Here is a 17,391-nt window from a genome sequence, read left to right as displayed (position 1 = left end):
CTGCATGATTTTCAGTTTTAACTACATACTGGTTTATTTATTTGTTTTATGTCTGTCCCTGGCTAGACTGCAAGGATCCATAATGCGGAAACTGTACATACAGTGTACCCTAAACGCCAGTGCTTGGTACATAATAGGATCTCAATATTGTCTAAAGGTCCGTGCTAAGGATTTGTAGCTATTTCCTAATTTAGCTATTACAACAATCCTAAAGTTAATATCTGTACTATTGTTCCAAGAAGAAAGTGAAGCTTAGAGGGGTTAAATACCTTACCAAAAGTACTAAGTGGTACAACCACAACTGGAAGCCAGGTCTCGTCACCACAGCCCTATACTATAGCTCCTCCTCCATACACCAACAAGCTGATGGATTCATACTAGGTTGTCCAGTTTTGAGCCTAAATACTAGTGAAGCTGACTAGGCAAATACAAGGGGTCTTTAAAAAGTTCATGGAAAGATTTGCATTATCTTTCAATTCCATTTTTCAACAAACTTTTTGAAGTGCCCTCATACACATATGCCTACTAAACTCACTAATTTACTTTCCTTCCTGTGTATGAAAAACCCAACACAAGGAACCCAAATAAGTGTTCTGAGGTCTACATGACATTGCTTTCTTACTAATGGAATAAAAATAATAGCATGAATTTAGAAAGTACTTTTTTATAGACATTAATAAAATAGGAACTTAGAGAGGGATGGAAAATGTCCATGACAGTATGATCACTCTCTTGCTTCTTCAAACATAAGTGTCCTCTGATGCTCTCCACAAGGAGTCAGAGTACTGATGTGACAAGGCACTGTCACAGGAGTCCTAGCCTCAGCTCACAGACTCACCAGCCATATTTTTTTCTTGCTTTGGCCTTGAATTCCTTATCTGTAAAAATGAATGGACTAGATTAGCTTTTTAAATTTTCCTCTAAAGTTAGGATTCCATTATTTATTAAACGAGATGAAGAAAATAACAGTAATCGCTGAGTTGATCATCAATGGCCTCCAGTATTTGGCTGAAGGCCTCATGGGTAGGTCTCCCCAGGCTCCATTCAAACAATTTGATGGCTAAAGCCTAAGTTACACAGTCATTTTTTCCTGGCCTATCTAAGCTACATTAGTAAGACTGAAACCTCCCCTAAGATTTAACCGCACAAATTTTAATAAATATATGACTTAGTAATTCTTTGGGGAAATAATTGTTTGCATAGCCTTTCAGTCTTTCTTTTGCAATCCTTAAATCCAACAAAACCTGTGATATAGGGGAGATGGATTTGAAATTTTTCATGCAGGGAAAGCATTCTTGGAATTGTAACAAAATTAGTTTTGGGAGAAAGGTTAGTCTATTTTTATTCATTGTGTGGAACACATAAGTATTTTACTTGGACCTACAGACTGAACCCTCCTCCTCCGCTCCCCCAAGACTGCACACATGCACACAGATACTTGATTTGTGCTTCTGAAATTCCTGGGTCACCCTAAGAATTGCTGAAGGTAAAGACATTCCACAGATCTGGTGGCCTTGACCTGGACAAAGGGCATGATTTATGCCATGGCAGTTTTGTGATGTTTGGACAACAGTCTAGTGAAATTCTTCTAAATATGATTTCAACACCATAAAAGGAAATTTAATCTACTGGCATTTATAAAACACAATCCTTTAGCAGATACCAATATTTGACTTTCTAACTTGTTTCTCTTGTTGACTTATCAAATATGCTGCTAAAACTAAATTAAATGTTCCATTCAAATTTTTATAAATATTTTCTATATTTCTTTCAAATTGTCATTATCTTTTTCTATTTTAACTTAATGACATACTACTTGACAATTTTTCAAGCACAGTAATATATATCCCTAGAAGATATTTTCAACCTTTTTCAATTCAAAATGTCCAGTTTTCTCTAGGTTGTTCTCCATGTGGCATCAATATATTATCCTAAGCCTTTAGATTCCATTCCTCTGGTTTAAAAAGAAAAAAAAAAAATATTTGTATAATCTACAGTTTAACTACCCCTCTTTATCAACAAATTCCTCAGGCATATACAGTCAAGGAATTCACTCTGGGCAGAGTTCACTTTTGTTTCTAGACCAAGGTGCAAGCTACCCAATTTTTCTCTCTACCAACAGGTCTTGCTCTCTGGAGGATTTCTTGGCTCTTTGAGTTTTGACAATTTAAGTATCTTTTTAAAATTATGTTAAAGGTGAAACATTGCTGAAGTTAACAGCCAGGTCTTGCTCTCTGGAGGATTTCTTGGCTCTTTGAGTTTTGACAATTTAAGTATCTTTTTTAAATTATGTTAAAGGTGAAACATTGCTGAAGTTAACAGTCCAATAAAGTTTGGATTCCCTCTCTGAAAAAAAGGCAGAATTTTTGCCTTGCGAAAATTGGACAGACATACCCATTTTATGCTAGTTTTCATTATAAGAAATCAACTCTCAAGGCAGATTCTCTCCTAATTTCTCAAAACTTTTCCAACAAATATTTCATTTATAATTGGTTTTATATTGTCAAAACACTGTAAAATAGAGAAATAATTTAAACGAATAAAATTTCACCCATAATTCAGCCACATCAAAAAAGTACATTGTTATTTTTACATGTTCTTTTCTAGTTTTGTTCAAGTGCATAGTTTTCCATGGTTTAATTTCAAAAATAAATGTAAATTTAATTATTTAATTTTCTTCAATAGAAGACTATATACATTTTCCAACCTATAATCATTTCAATCGAGGTACCATAATTTAATTAACAAACTCCATTGCTGTAGGACATTTAAATTGCTTTAAAGTTTTAGTTGCTATACAAAATACTACAAAGAATCACGTTGTGCATGTAGTTTCTTTTAAATTACTTGCTTAAAATAAATTGTCAGTGGCATGACTACAAGATCTATAAATATTTTGGTAACTTTTGATTTATATAAATAATTGCTTTCCAAGAAAAGGGACAGTAACAATCACAATGTCAGCAGTAATACACAAGCATACCAATGCTACTACAATCTTGCCAGCATTAGGTCTTACAAAGAAACAAATACAATAAGTGTACAACTAATATTTTCTTGTTTATTCTCTAATAAAATTGAACTTCTGGAAAGTTGACCCTTTTCCATTTATTTGTTTGCCACTTATTCTTTTTTATGAATTACTTCTTTGTGGACTCAGCATAACTTCTATTACATTCTAGATGTTACCTGTAAATGCGATTGAATTCTCCATTCAGACAGTCATAAACTAAGTGAGACAGTCATAAATTCTCATCTATAACATCTGATGCAAATATTTCAACATTATTGTTTTCTTTTTATACTTATCCTGTCAATTTTATCTTTCTAATGATTTTAAATTTTTACATACTTAAGTTCCTTGATCTTTTCCTTTGTGAATCATTCTCCACTGGCTTCCGCAGCAACTTCCCCACTGAATGCCTGCATGCATGTGTGGCTTTCGGACTTCCTCATTTCTTCTCCTAGTTACCTTTCCTTACTATTGGGCTGTGTTGTTTATTTCAGTACATTCTTTCCACCTTCTTTGTTCTTCAATTACACACACAAACACATACACACTCTCTCTCTTTCTCTCTTTCATACACACCTGCTACGAACTACAAAAAGAACTGTGAACCTGGGTAGTAAGTTTGAAGATGCCAGCAATGCCTATCTCAAACTGTAGCACTGAATGGCTGTATGGTTTTTGTGGGTCCACTAATAACAAAGTTAACCTGTTTGGACCTCCTCTGCTGCCCACCTTCCATTCCTTCTCTGCCATCACTAACTTGTTTCTCCAACATCTTGCCCTTCTTCTTTCACTACAGTAAACACAAAGACTCAGCCAACAAGCATCTACACCTTCTCTTCTACATCTTTACACAACGACTCACATGCCCAATTCATCCCTACCACTATCATTACAGAGTCCTTTTAATGAATCATATGGAACCTCATCCTTGTTAAGAAAAGTCTTCCCCATGCTCCCATACATGCTTGTACACTTTTTCTTCCTCCTTACACTAGTAAACAGAGTTTTTCCTTTTCTTATCAGTGTTTCCTAGCACAAGCTTTGCTTCACTCTAATGCTTTTAGAAAACTTCACCACAGGCATCTCTCAATTTCCCACTTGAAGTTATGACATCTGCTCATATACAAACCTCCATATTTCTATCTATTAATTTTGGGGGAGTTTGTTCTTCTATCTGAATGAATTTATGCTTGGCAAACAGTTGTCCAACACACCTATCTGCTTCTATTCTTATGGACAACAGTCTTCAAACTAATGGCCAGTGCGATCCTCTAAGTTCTTCAGTTCTCAGGTCTTTAAAACCATCAGCTTAGAGCTGATTCACAACCATCTCCAATTATTTAGGATAAAGTTGTAGATTCCATTCAAACTTAGTGGTTACTCTAGGGCTAACAGTATGTCTTTAATCAGTCCACCTTCAATTGTCACTATACCACTTCATGTACAGTATAAGAACCTTAAAATAGTGTTCTTCCCGTCTGCCCCTGTGACTTTTATGCTATTGTTCTCATGCATTTTATTTTTACATATGTTATAAAGCCCACGATATATGGTTCTTACTTTCATCTAAACAGTTACCTTTTAAGGATATTTAAATAACAAAGACTCAATCTTATTACCCATGTAGCATCCACTTCTGGCATTCTTCATTCTATTACATAGATCTAGATTTCCATCTGGTATCATTTTTCTTCTGCCTTAAGGACTTCCTTTAACATTTCTTATAATGCAGGTCTGCTAGAAATAAATCCTTTCAGCTTTTGTATATCTGAAAAAGTCTTTATTTTTACTTCCTCTTTTGTAGTTATTTTTTGTTGGATACGGGTTAATACTTTTTTTTCAGTACTTTAAAGACGCTGCTCCACTGTCTTCTCACTTGCTTTGTTTCCAGTGAGAAATCTGATGTCATCCTTATCATTATTCTCATGTATGTAACATCTTTTATCTGCTTTTAAGATTTTCTCTTTGTATACTCAGGGTTCTCAAAAAAAAAAAAAAAAGAAAAGAAAAGGATATACATGTGTATATACAGCAGTGTATGTGTGTTTATACATATATGTATATGTATATAAAGATATATATTTTAAGGAATTGGCTCACACAATTACAGAGGCTGGCAAGTCCAAAATCTGCAACATTGCCTGGCAGGCTAGAGACCCTGGAAAGAGCTGATGTGCAGTTCAAATCCGAAGGCCATCTGCTACAGAATTCCCTCTTGTTCTGGTGAGGTCAGTCTTTTGTTCTATTCAGGCTTTCAACTGTCGGGATAAGGCCCAATCACAGTATGGAGGGCAATCTGCTTTATTCAAAGTCCACAGTTTTAAGTTTTAGTTCCATCCAAAAACCCTCAAAGAAATATCCAGAATAATGCTTGGCCACATATTGCTGTGGCCAGCCAAGTTACACATAAAATTAAGCATCATATTCTTTATCACTGGTTTCAAGCAATTTTATTATGATATGCCTTGGTACAGTTTTGTTCATGTTTCTTGTGGTTGAGGCTACTAACATACTCTCATGAAACTTTCTCTTATAAAAACAAATTCCCACAACACTGTTTTCTCTTTTCCTGTCTATCTTCTTGAAAGAATAGTCTATATGCAATCTTAGCCAAAGGGCCAAAGAGTGAAAAAGATAGCTTATACCTCATTCTCTTTGTTTGCCTCAATTCTCAGTTTGGTTTCTATCCCACATTGTCACCACATCCAACGGCCTTTTCCCAGATGTTAGTCTTATGTTTATATTATTTGATTCTGGTTCTTTTGATCTCTTGCCCATATTCGAATTAGATAATATTGTATAGAACTGCCTGACCTAGATTCCTTGTCAAATGCAAATGCTAAAATGTAAGCTCCAAAGGATAGGAATGTTGATTTTATTAACGGATGCATCCTCAGTGCCTAAATTAGTGGAAGTCATATAACAGACATTCAGCAAATGTGGAATGAACAAATGAAATATAATTGGTGCTTAGCACCCTCCTCCCTTTCTCTACCCATTCATCTCATGACAATCTCATCCAAATCCACAATTGAGTTGTCTCTCAGATCTAAATCTCCAGCTCCAAAATTTCTCTAGTCTGCTTGTCTTTTAGCATTTGTATCATTGTTGAACATCTTGCCAACACCTCAAAATTAGAATGTCCAACTAAACTCTTTATCTATTATCTTAAAATTGCCTGTCATATTTTCCCTACTTCTTTTTACAATCCACCCAAACACCAAGCTAGAAACTTGAGTCATATTTGATTCTTATTTCTTCCCTTCCTTTCTATTCCTTTCTATTACCCTTTCTATTTTGCTGTCACTTTCACAGCATGAATCACATGTGCCTGTAACTATCCATCCCCATAATTATTGTCCTGGCTAGACCACCTCTCCATATTACAAGTCTCTCCCAACAGCTTCTCCAGTCCCTAGCCTGAGATCCCAACACATCCTACGTCTATGAATCCTGTGCCTTGACTACTAACTTTTCTCTGAATATATCTTTAGTTTCTATTCTTATCTTCCTTACCCCATTCCTCTCTGCTTAGATCCTACCCATCACATGAGGCCAAACTCAAACATAACCTTCACTATGAAGCCTTCTTTGATCCCCTGTTAGAAACGACAAATGACCATTCCTTTTTTTTTTTTTTGATCACTCCCTCTTTTAACTTTCATGTTTATACCATCAAGTATTGTACATTTCACATTCTGTCTTAGCACAGGGCCTGACATATATTAAACATTCAATAAATGTGAACTGTTTCACCATCAGAGAACTTATCTTCCTAACCCAGGAGTAAACTTCTTAATGGCAGTGACCTCCAAACAGGCCTCCAAAAGGGCACTGTGGTGGATTCAGTATAATGACAACTCATAGAAGCTTGATACCCAAAATGTTAGCCAACTTAATATATAATGCATCAGCAAATCAACTAGCACACAATGTTACAACTGGTTCCAGTAAAAGGAAAACATTATTTTAAAAGTTTAATAAAAACAAACAAAATATATTAAAATTTATAAATAATAAATCATAAAAAATATTTACAGGTAATTTTTACATTATGACTCAAAACTGCTCTTTTAGCAATAGCACTAGAACATAACTCTGATAAGTGAAAAAAAGTATATGATGTATTACTCTTACACATATTTTGGGAAGTTATTTTGCCTGAAAAGAATTAGTAAGCTAATAAAGTTTGTATAACTTCATAGCACTTTACTCAAAAGTTATCCACAATTATACAACCAGTAAATACATACTCCCATCAGAAACCCTAAACCTTGGATACCACTAAACTGCATTTAAGACATGAACTGATATCCTACCTCTGTCACTAACTGTGTAACCATAGCCATGTCACTGGACCTTTGATCCTCGGATGACTTAAAAACAGAATATGGAAAAAGATTCCTACCTGTCATATAAGGCTGTTATGAGGCTCACAGAGAAATGTGAATGACATATACACAGCCATGATGATATAAAAACTGCATATAGATTTTAAGCAAAAAGTGTGATAACTATTAGGAGAGTGGGAAGGGAAGAAATATGAGTAGGGTGTGTGGCAGAAGGAGAGCATCTAAATATTCATCTCCCATACATGGAATCAAAAATGAGTTAGAAAGGGAACCAAATGTTTTTCCTTATAAACTATGAAGTTACCTATTTGACATTTTAAAGCCAGGTAATGTGAATTTTTTTCACTTAATTTTGGGAAGAATTAGATTATCTTGGAAAGGTTTCCATGACCATTATTAAGTAAAAGCAAGATGCAGTATAACAGGATTCCATTTCTGTGAAATAGACAATGAAAAGAAACGTGTCTAAATACAATTTTAGGAGCATAAAAAGGGCAAGGAAGGTAAGGGCAGGTAAGCAAAGGAAAAGCAAGACAGGCATTTATAATAAAAGGAATACATATAATATGCCAGTGGAATAAAACTAAGTATATGGGAATATACGCAGAGATCTAAAAATTCAGAGTCAACAAACTGTCAAGGTGGCTAAATGTGATGCCAAGATTTCAGATCATTTCATTTCTTCCTTTTTCCCCTTATTTAATTTCTTCTTTTTTCAATAAGCATATTCAGGTATCATATTCAGGCTTGTATATATTCATTGGCCTGGTATTTACAAGGGGACTTCAAAAAGTTTGTGGAAAAATGGAATTAAAAGATAAAGACAAAAAATACATATAAATTTTATTTCTCAACATAAGCTCCATCAAGTTCAAGACAATTTTGTAAGCAATGATATCAGTCATTTAATCTATCCCTAAAGAACTGAGGGTCCTGGGAATTTAACCATGTCAATGCAGTCTTTCTTACATTAATTGAAGAAAAATGGGTGCTCTTTAAAGATTTTTTAAGATTAAGAAACAAAAAGAACTCATAAATAGCCAAATCAGGACTGTAAAGTGAAAGCCTAATGATTTTCCATCAGAACTCTTGCAAAATTACCTTTGTTTGATGAGAGGAATGAGCAGGGGCATTGTAGTGGTGGAGAAGGACTCTCTAGTGAAGCTTTCCCAGGAGTTTTTCCACTAAAACTTTGGCTAATTATCTCAAAACATTCTCTTAATAAGCAGATGTTATTGTTCTTTGGCCCTCCAGAAAGTCAACAAACAAAATGCCATAAGCATTCCAAAAAACTGTTGGCATAACCTTTGCTCTTCACTGATCTACTCTTGCTTTGACTGGACCACTTTCACCTTTTGGTAGCCATTAATTGTGCTTTGTCTTCAGGATCATACTGGTAAAACCACATTTCATCTCTTATTACAATTCATTGAAGAAATGCTTTTGGATCTTGATCCCACTTGTTTAAGATTTCCATTGAAAGCTCTGCTCTTGTCTGCAACTGATCTGGGCACAGTAATGGCACCCATCAAGCAGAAAGTTTGCTCAACTAATTTTTCAGTCAGAATTGTGTAAGATGAACCAACTGAGATATCTGTGGTGTTGGCTATTGTTTCTGCTGTTAATTGTTGGTCCTCTTCAGTTAGGGCATGAACAAGATTAGCTTTTTTCCTTGCAAATTGATGTGGATGGTCTGCTGCTGGGGGCTTTATCTTCAATATTGTGTCATTCCTTCTTAAAATGAGTTATCCATTAGTAAACTGCTGATTTCTTTGGGGCATTGTCCCCGTAAACTTTTTGTAAAGTATCAGTGATTTCACCATTCTTCCACCCAAGCTTCACCATAAATTTGAAGTTTATTCTTGCTTCAATTTTAGCAGAATTCATGTTGCTCTGATAGAAACTCTTTTCAAAGTGATACCTTATCTCCTTCTTAGTACCTCAAACTAGATCCTCTTTAGACAGGTTATAACAACTTAGTACAAATTTATTTTGGTGCAAAAAAATTTTGAAATTCATGCAGTTTTTTTCATAATACTCACTTTCCATGAACTTTTTGAAGACCCCTGTATTTTCCTGAGCTTGATTTATTCATTGCCATTGAAATGAAGGGCTGGAGAGATACGGGATGCACTAATTTAATGCTATTAAAACCTCCTCAAATCTTTTTTGAAAAAGAGATAGAGTATTTAAAATTTGAATAAATAAACTGACAAGCACTAAATTACAAGTAGCAGGGAGGGGAGGGGAGGGATCACACAAATAGGACAGAAAACTAGAACATCTTGGGGATGAGAAAGAGAAAGGCATAGAACCTTGGCACAGTACTCACCTGTGGTTGACACAACGTTCTCAGGGTTTTCACTGCAGAGTTTTGACAATAGACTGGTCTTGCCAGAACCGGTGAGGCCTATGCAAACCAGGTCATATTCTGGTCGTGCAGGTGGTGGTCCCTTGCAGCAAAGTGCTCTAAAACACTGCCAAAGGAGGGGGAAAGTGTAAAATAAGATTGTGAAAACAAACCTTAGTAACACTTAAAATGACTAAATAAGTATTAAGAAATAAATAATCTATTAATTATAAGGAGGAAAATGGTAACTTAATAGTGGAGAAACCTGGAGGACACTTCCTTAACCAAGCGATCAAAGTTAACCTCTCCAGTCATGAGACATAAGTCTACTTCATGGCCCCCCTTCCTGCTGTGGCAGGTGCACTGCAAGGGCCATGACATCATCATGCAGCATTCCTGCCAAGAATGCCCAACTGGAGTCTAAGCATGAGGAAACCAGATAAAGCCAATCTGAGGAGCATTCTACCAGTCGACCTACCTGTTCTCTAAAATACCACTGTCTTAAAAGTCAAAGAAAGATTGAGGAACCATTCCAGATTAAAGAAGACTAAAAAGATATAATAAATAAAATGCAGTGTATCTTGGATTGGATCCTGGATCAGGAGGGGAAAAAATGCCATAAATGACATTATTGGGACAACAGGTGAGAACTGAATACAGATTGCATGTCAGATAACAGTGTTGCATAAGGCTAAACTTCCCAAATTTAATAACTGTACTGTGGTTACATAAGGAAAATCATTTTTCTGAGAAAACACACCCATGATTATTCAGAGGTGAAGAGTCTTTATGTCTACAATTAACTGGCTCAGAAAAATTCCAAACCTCCATCTCCATCACCATATGGTGAAGGGTGTGATAAAGCAAACATGGTAAAATGTTAATGACTAGTGAGGATGAGTGAAGAGTCCACGGGAATACTTGTTGTTCTAGTCTTACAACTCTTTGACATCATTTCAGAATAAAGATTTTAAAACCCATTAAATTGAGTCCCTGTATACATCACTACCTTCTCGTCCTTTGTTAAATTCTGTTTCAGGTCACCTGACCTCAGGTACTATGAACTGTAGTATAGTTGTGCACTGCATAAACATGTTTGCTCTGCAAGAGTTAAAGACAAGGGGATCTGGAATATCATTCATGCAGTTTTTGATCTTTCTACTTATCCTGCATCCATTTATTAGGGGCCAACTATGTTCCAGATTACAGAACCTGAAATATTTAGGCCCTGAATGACTCGTGAGAGAAGGAAAGAGGGGAGTCAGGGAGGGAGGGAGGCAGACCTACTCACTTCTGGGTCATCTGGAGATTATGAGAGTAGACCCATAAATAGCCTGTGTTGATTCTTCTCACTCAGATAAAAATCTGAGCCTTAATTGGCTGTCATGCTTTCATAAATCAAGCATGATTATTTCTCTTCCTCATTGCTCACATTTATTCAATAAGTCTGGTCCATACAACCTCTGAAATAGCTCTAGAATCTGTCCACTTCTCTCCAGCCCAGGCCATCATCACCTGGATAACATCAACATTCTCCCACTGGTTCCAGCAGATTCACTCTTGCTCTCCCCACAGCAGCCACTGCCATTGCTGATAAAATGAAAATCTGATCACATCTGCTTACCCTGCTTCAGTGACTTCCCCCTGCTCTTGGGCTCTAATCCTTATCATGGTCCACATGACCCTGCCCGATCTGTTCCAGCCAGCCCCACCAGCCTCACTCCCATCACTCTCACCCCCCTCCACTCCAGCAGGGCTGCCCCCTCTATCACACCTTGAGGCACTTACATATGCTGCTCCCTCTTCCCCCAGCTCTTGGCTTAGCCAACTCCTCATCAGTTTTTAGAGTAACCACCCCCTCCTCAGGGCAGTCTTCTCTGATCCTAAGACCGAGTTAGCAACTCATGTCAAGCTCTCGCAGTACTTTGTGAATTCATCTCACAGACAATGAAAGTTACTTTTTTCAACAGCCTGTGAACCATGTCTGTCCATCTTTATCCCAGTATCACCAGTGCCTAGCAGAGAACAAGGCACAGAATCTACCTTCAATAAATAATTGTTGAATGAAACACAAACAACATTTAAATTTCACCCAAGAAAAGAAAACATAAAAGCTAATATAGGATACTTGATCTATGTTCTTTGACCCCCCCCCCCCCCCCCCCCCCCCCCCCCCCCCCCCCCCCCCCCCCCCCCCCCCCCCCCCCCCCCCCCCCCCCCCCCCCCCCCCCCCCCCCCCCCCCCCCCCCCCCCCCCCCCCCCCCCCCCCCCCCCCCCCCCCCCCCCCCCCCCCCCCCCCCCCCCCCCCCCCCCCCCCCCCCCCCCCCCCCCCCCCCCCCCCCCCCCCCCCCCCCCCCCCCCCCCCCCCAGCAAGCTTCAAGAAAATAGCGTCAAAGCCTTAATTCTTTTGTTTCAATGCCAGAAGTTAGCCTCATTCCCAAAAGAGCAGTTTTGATGCACAGGATCTACCTTCCCTGTAGATTAGAGCTTATTTTCGTGCTCAATTTTCTTTCCCCAGTTTTTAAGAGATCCTGCCTACTTCTGGTAAACAATTCTATGATTCATATTCTTCATGGATTTATTAAATTCTAATCATATTTCCTCTCAGTCTTTTCAAGCCTGAGGAGTCCTAATTATTTCAGTCTGTCTTCATATAGCAACTCCTCCTACTCTTTCATCATGTTAGTCACTCTCCTTTGGCCTTACTTTAATTTCATTCGCCTTCAACTACTAGATTAATGACCACAACTATAAACAGCATTCTAGATGCCAACACATCACATCCTGGATTTGTATGGAGGCTGGGTAATACTGTCTTTTTGCAAACTTTTTCTTATACATGAAAAAACAAGACTCCCAGACTCTTGAGAGTGTTTCTCAGAGACAGGTTTATGTTTGTATGTATATATGTATTCCCTCAAAGAAGGCCACTAACTAGTAGCTGTTCACACTTAGGAGAGGTCTTCCATGCTCAGCTATGATGGGCAACGACACTATGTAGTCACCTGGTTTTTCTTACCGGGCTGCTTTGGTCTTTGCTGGGAGAAGGGGACTGACCTAATTCCAGCTCTGAGACCCCCACTCTGCTCAGCTTCACTGCCAGAACTCTCTGGACTATCTATCTCCTAGAGGGGAGATAACCCCTCAAACTAACCCGGCCCAAACTATCATAAATCTTAAATACAAAATAAAATTGTGTGTAACTGATTGCTGTAACACCCTGTTTAAATTACTCATATACCAATATCACTCCACATATTTCAGCCAAAAGTTCCACAATTTTATCTTCATGTTCATGTTCTTTTTAAAATCAGAGGACAAAAACTTTGTAGTCAAGTCCGTTAATATCTATATCACCTGTTAATTTATTCTAGGCTAACTAAGACATTTCTGACATAAAAGACAATCTAGCCGTGACATTCTATTCCACTCTCTTCTCTGTTTTCTCCCCAGTGATGTCATCTCCACTCCCATGATTCCAATCATACAGAATGTAACAACACCCAACCTGATATTTCCGCCCACACCTCCCCCACCCAGTCTTTTCTGAATTCCAGGCTCTGTAGTTCCAACTGTTCTGTAAGACCCAAACTAAGTCTGAATAAAACAAAAACCTCCCCTGAAACTACAGGCTACAGAAAGAAGGTTTTTCGGAATGTAAAGACTAGACTGACAGTTCTTACAAGGCAGAATCTTTTAAATAAATCACAGAATCTTAGAAATAAATATGCTACCTGAAATAAATAAACCCTGTGGTTAACAGGAATAGTGTCAGACTTTCAGCTAACTTTTTAAAAACTTTTAAGAGTATCCTACTGCAATTGGGGGAGGAATGTTCATGTTTTTTGAGTCAGTACCTAAAATCTATACAGAGTTTTCATTTGTTTTAAACTTAACGAAGCTTTGGATCTTCTAGTCAACTTACTTAAAATTACTCATTTTGGCCTCTAGACTATACTCTACCAAAGTTCATTGTGTTTGTCTCCTACAGCAGCTCTTGCATTGTTAAGAGTAAGCCCTTTTCACTGTTGTACAATGCAAAAGACAATGCTGTCGGCAGTCCTGACAGCAAGCGGCAAACTCGGGCTTCATTCCCAGGCCAGACACTAAGGCATTGTGTAACTCTGCTCAAGCCCCTTAAACCTATCCATGCTTCAGTTTCCCCATGATTAACCAGTAACATTTTAACACTATCTGCCACTTCCTTTCTTCAAGAGGATGTTATGAGGCATGGGTTCAACACATTATGCTACTAAGAAAGGTGCCATATGGGGAAATAACTGTTCATCCTGATGCTCATTCTCCTGAGGTATCTTGGGTGATAGTGACATTCCTTGAGCAAGGGCCTGGCAGCCCAACAGACAGCCCAGAATGTAGTACTTCCCCTTTCATCCACCCACAGCTGCCTCCACATGCTCCATCCCTTCTCAGTTCAATCCAACACACTGAAGACACACAACCCTGGAAACTTACTTGAAGCAGGTAACAGAGAACAGAGCCAGTCTGAATGACAACTACACCCTCTGGGGGTGCCAAGCAAGGTCATGGTCTCTGTTGCCTAGACTACTTCAGTTCACAGGTCTTTTCAGGCAGGATCACTGGTGACTTGCTCTTTTTTGAAAGAACCCAGTATACCTACCATATTATGTAAGGACACAGGATGTTTCCCCCTAGTGTGCACCCACAAGCTTCTACCAACATTGTCTGTGACTCTGTGTTGCAGATACTAGAAAAATCGTGTAATCAGATAATCGTTAGCTGAAATATGGATTAGGTAAAACCCAGAAGCAAGAACCCTATGAATATTTGCTAGAAGAAGGAATATTTGTTTGAGCATGTATTAGAAAAAGAAAAAAAAAAAAAAAAGCAAACCATAAAATTGCAAGGGTGAATTGAGGACTTGCATTTTAGTCTGGTGGTCTAGCACCAAGACAACAAGATCATCTTAAAATGTCATCATTTCTGTTGGAGACAATGCCAAATGTTTGGCAGGCCCAGCAGAGCACTGTACACAGTAGGTACTTGGTGAATAACTGCTCAACAAGTCAACACTGTAAAGCATTAATTAAGCATTTAACTGTATATCTCATTTCCCTCTATATTTGTACCTTAATGACTCCAGATACCCTCCAAATCACTCACTAGTCCCTCAAACAGTCTGAGTACTTAATGTTTCTGTGCCACCCTGGTCCTGTGCATGCAAAAGGGAAGGCCTTCCCCTCTCTCTTCTACTTGGTGAATTCCTATTCAAAGTTCTGCTTAGATGGCACCTCCTCTAGGAAGTCTTCCTCAATTGTCTTAGAGAAAACTAATCCTTTCTTCCACTCCGTGGTCCTGTACACACACTTCAAGCCCTGCAATTAATATGATGCCACATGGATATTTTTCTAAATGTAAGATTTATTAACTGACAGAAATATACACAAAGATCCAAAGAAATATCCATTCTTGGACATATTATTGGTTCAAAAATAGGATCTTAAAAACTTAATTTTACAGCTACCAGGCCAGGCACTGAAACGGAGCAGCACGGTTGTCCTATATATAACTACATATTTCTAGATGAGAGCCTTGTTCAAAATCCTCCCACTCTGGCACTGGCCCCTGCATTGCCAGTATTTCCTACCATCCTGTGTCACTAAATTCCCAGCCTTTGGGGACATGGCATTTGTTTCAATTGAAGCTCTGTTTTTCATCATGAATACATGATTTTATTCTAAGCATAACTGCAATTTGATTGAAGCTCCGTACAGATGCTGGAAAATTTTCTTCATTCAGTTTCAGGACTTCCTCACAGCTACACAGTTACTGCGCAAGCCCCATACTGTTTCCTCCTTATTTAAATATGGAACTTGCCAAGCAAAAATGCAAGGTCTCCTATGGCAGATAACCAGGTTTTTTTCTATGTAGCCCAAGGGTGAGGTCTAGCACAGAGATCAATAACTATTTGTTAGATTAACAAGACATCTATGAGTTGACACCTAAAAGCACAAACTCACCCATACCTTTAAGTGGATATATTTCTTAGGTACTTTGGTTGTAAAAATACAGGCCCCTGTACATTCTGACCCTCACCAACTCTCACAATGAAAAAAAAGTTTTTAAAAGGAATTCAATTTCTAGAAGTGTTTTCTAACACAAAACATGTTCAATAAATAAAACAGTAAGAAGTGCTTAAATAGCTAAAATGACCTGATTTAAAATATTTTTAAAGTCTATAATAGTCAAATACAGGTCTGTCCTTTGAAAATGCAACCCAGTACAAAATGTAAGCCAACACAAAACGTATTACAGGATTTGTCAGAAATGCTCAAGCTCTGCAGGAGACGTGGGGGTTGGGGGAGGGTGGGGGGAAGGGGATCCTAATAACTTAAAAACAAAACTAAAGGCAGCAAATGCTACTGAGTACCAGATATAAGTGATTTATGTGTACTAATTCATTTATTCCTTAGATAACCCAACAGGGAAAATACTGTATGATTCCCATTTTAAGATGAGGACACTGAGGATCAAGTAAGTTAAGTGATTTGCCTACATGTAGCAGGATTCAAATCCTAGCAGTCTGGCTCCAGAGCCATTTTCTGAGCCACTGGAATGATAAGCCTCTGACATGAGAGGGTGTGTCATGTATTAGAGACTTTAGATCCATTCTGTGTAGAGGACAATACAGAGATAAGAAAATTCACCTGAGAGCTATTAAATGGCAGAGCTGGGGTTCCAGCCAGGGTTGATCAGCTCGAGAGCCCTGGCTTAAGTGCTCTGGGCTCGGCACTGTCATGCCTGGATCCAAGGATCATAGCGTTAGAAGTGGGTGTTTCTGTTGTCTAGAAGGGGTAAGGGTGCTTTAATAAGTCTGCCTGAGTAACTGAAGAGAAAGACACCTGGCAAAGGAAGAGGATGCAAGTCTCTGTACTGCTTTTTTCACTTGCACTGTCATCACATTTATAGCTGAAGTACTTTTCATTCCAGGCAAAGGAGACCTGCAGCTTTCTCTCCAAGTTAGAGGACTTGGGTGAAGAACAGTATCCTTAGGGTTCCCGCCTGGCTGAGTTAGGGAGTAAAGAAGGAGAAAGAGGATTGGTTGACATGTAAGACAAGGGGACACTGACATGCTGCTGGCTTCTCTTTCCCACTGCTTGCTTCTTTCATTTAACCATTTTTTGTCCTCTGGAAAAGACAAAACCTGTCTATTAAGAGAAGCTCATGCTGGCTGCAGAGATTTCTGGTTCTAAGGATGGCCCTAAGGAAAAACAAAATCTTTGTTGAAACGTTCCTCAAATTTTCCCCCTTAAAATGTATGTATGTGGAAATTATTCCTCAATAAAGTAAATAAATAAATAAGGGAATACAAAATAAAATGTGTTGGAGGAGAGTATGAGAGAAAATACATGAATAAACAGTGTTGTGTGGAAATGCACACGAAAGAGATGATCTATAAATGTCAAATATGCCCCAATGTCTTGGAATAACTAGTGGTTCTTGCAAACGAGTAAAAAGAATGTAATTTCAAAATGGCACCTAATGTTCCCAGCAGAAATAAATGATAAATGTTTGAGGTGATGGATATGCTAATTACCTGATTTGATCATTACACACTATAGACAGGTATTAAAATATGCTGTATCCCATAAATATGTACAATTATTATGTGTCCATTAAAAATAATTTTAAAAAAA

At 38.0% G+C, this 17,391-nt stretch overlaps 1 protein-coding gene across 3 annotated transcripts in view; it reads right to left on the bottom strand.

Annotated features, from left to right (window-relative positions):
- The window catches only part of ARL15 (ADP-ribosylation factor-like 15), a 410,068-nt gene that overhangs the window by 252,114 nt on the left and 140,563 nt on the right, over positions 1–17,391 (bottom strand). For all 3 annotated transcript variants that reach the window (XM_008571944.1, XM_008571945.1, XM_008571943.1), the window contains one exon: positions 9,698–9,842. In XM_008571944.1, the coding sequence (XP_008570166.1) occupies positions 9,698–9,842 (145 nt within the window). The remainder of the gene's footprint in view (positions 1–9,697; positions 9,843–17,391) is intronic.

The sequence above is a fragment of the Galeopterus variegatus genome, unplaced genomic scaffold, assembly GCF_000696425.1.
Source record: "Galeopterus variegatus unplaced genomic scaffold, G_variegatus-3.0.2 Scaffold737, whole genome shotgun sequence".
Lineage (NCBI taxonomy): Eukaryota > Metazoa > Chordata > Mammalia > Dermoptera > Cynocephalidae > Galeopterus > Galeopterus variegatus.
This window is presented reverse-complemented; position numbering and strand designations above follow the sequence as displayed.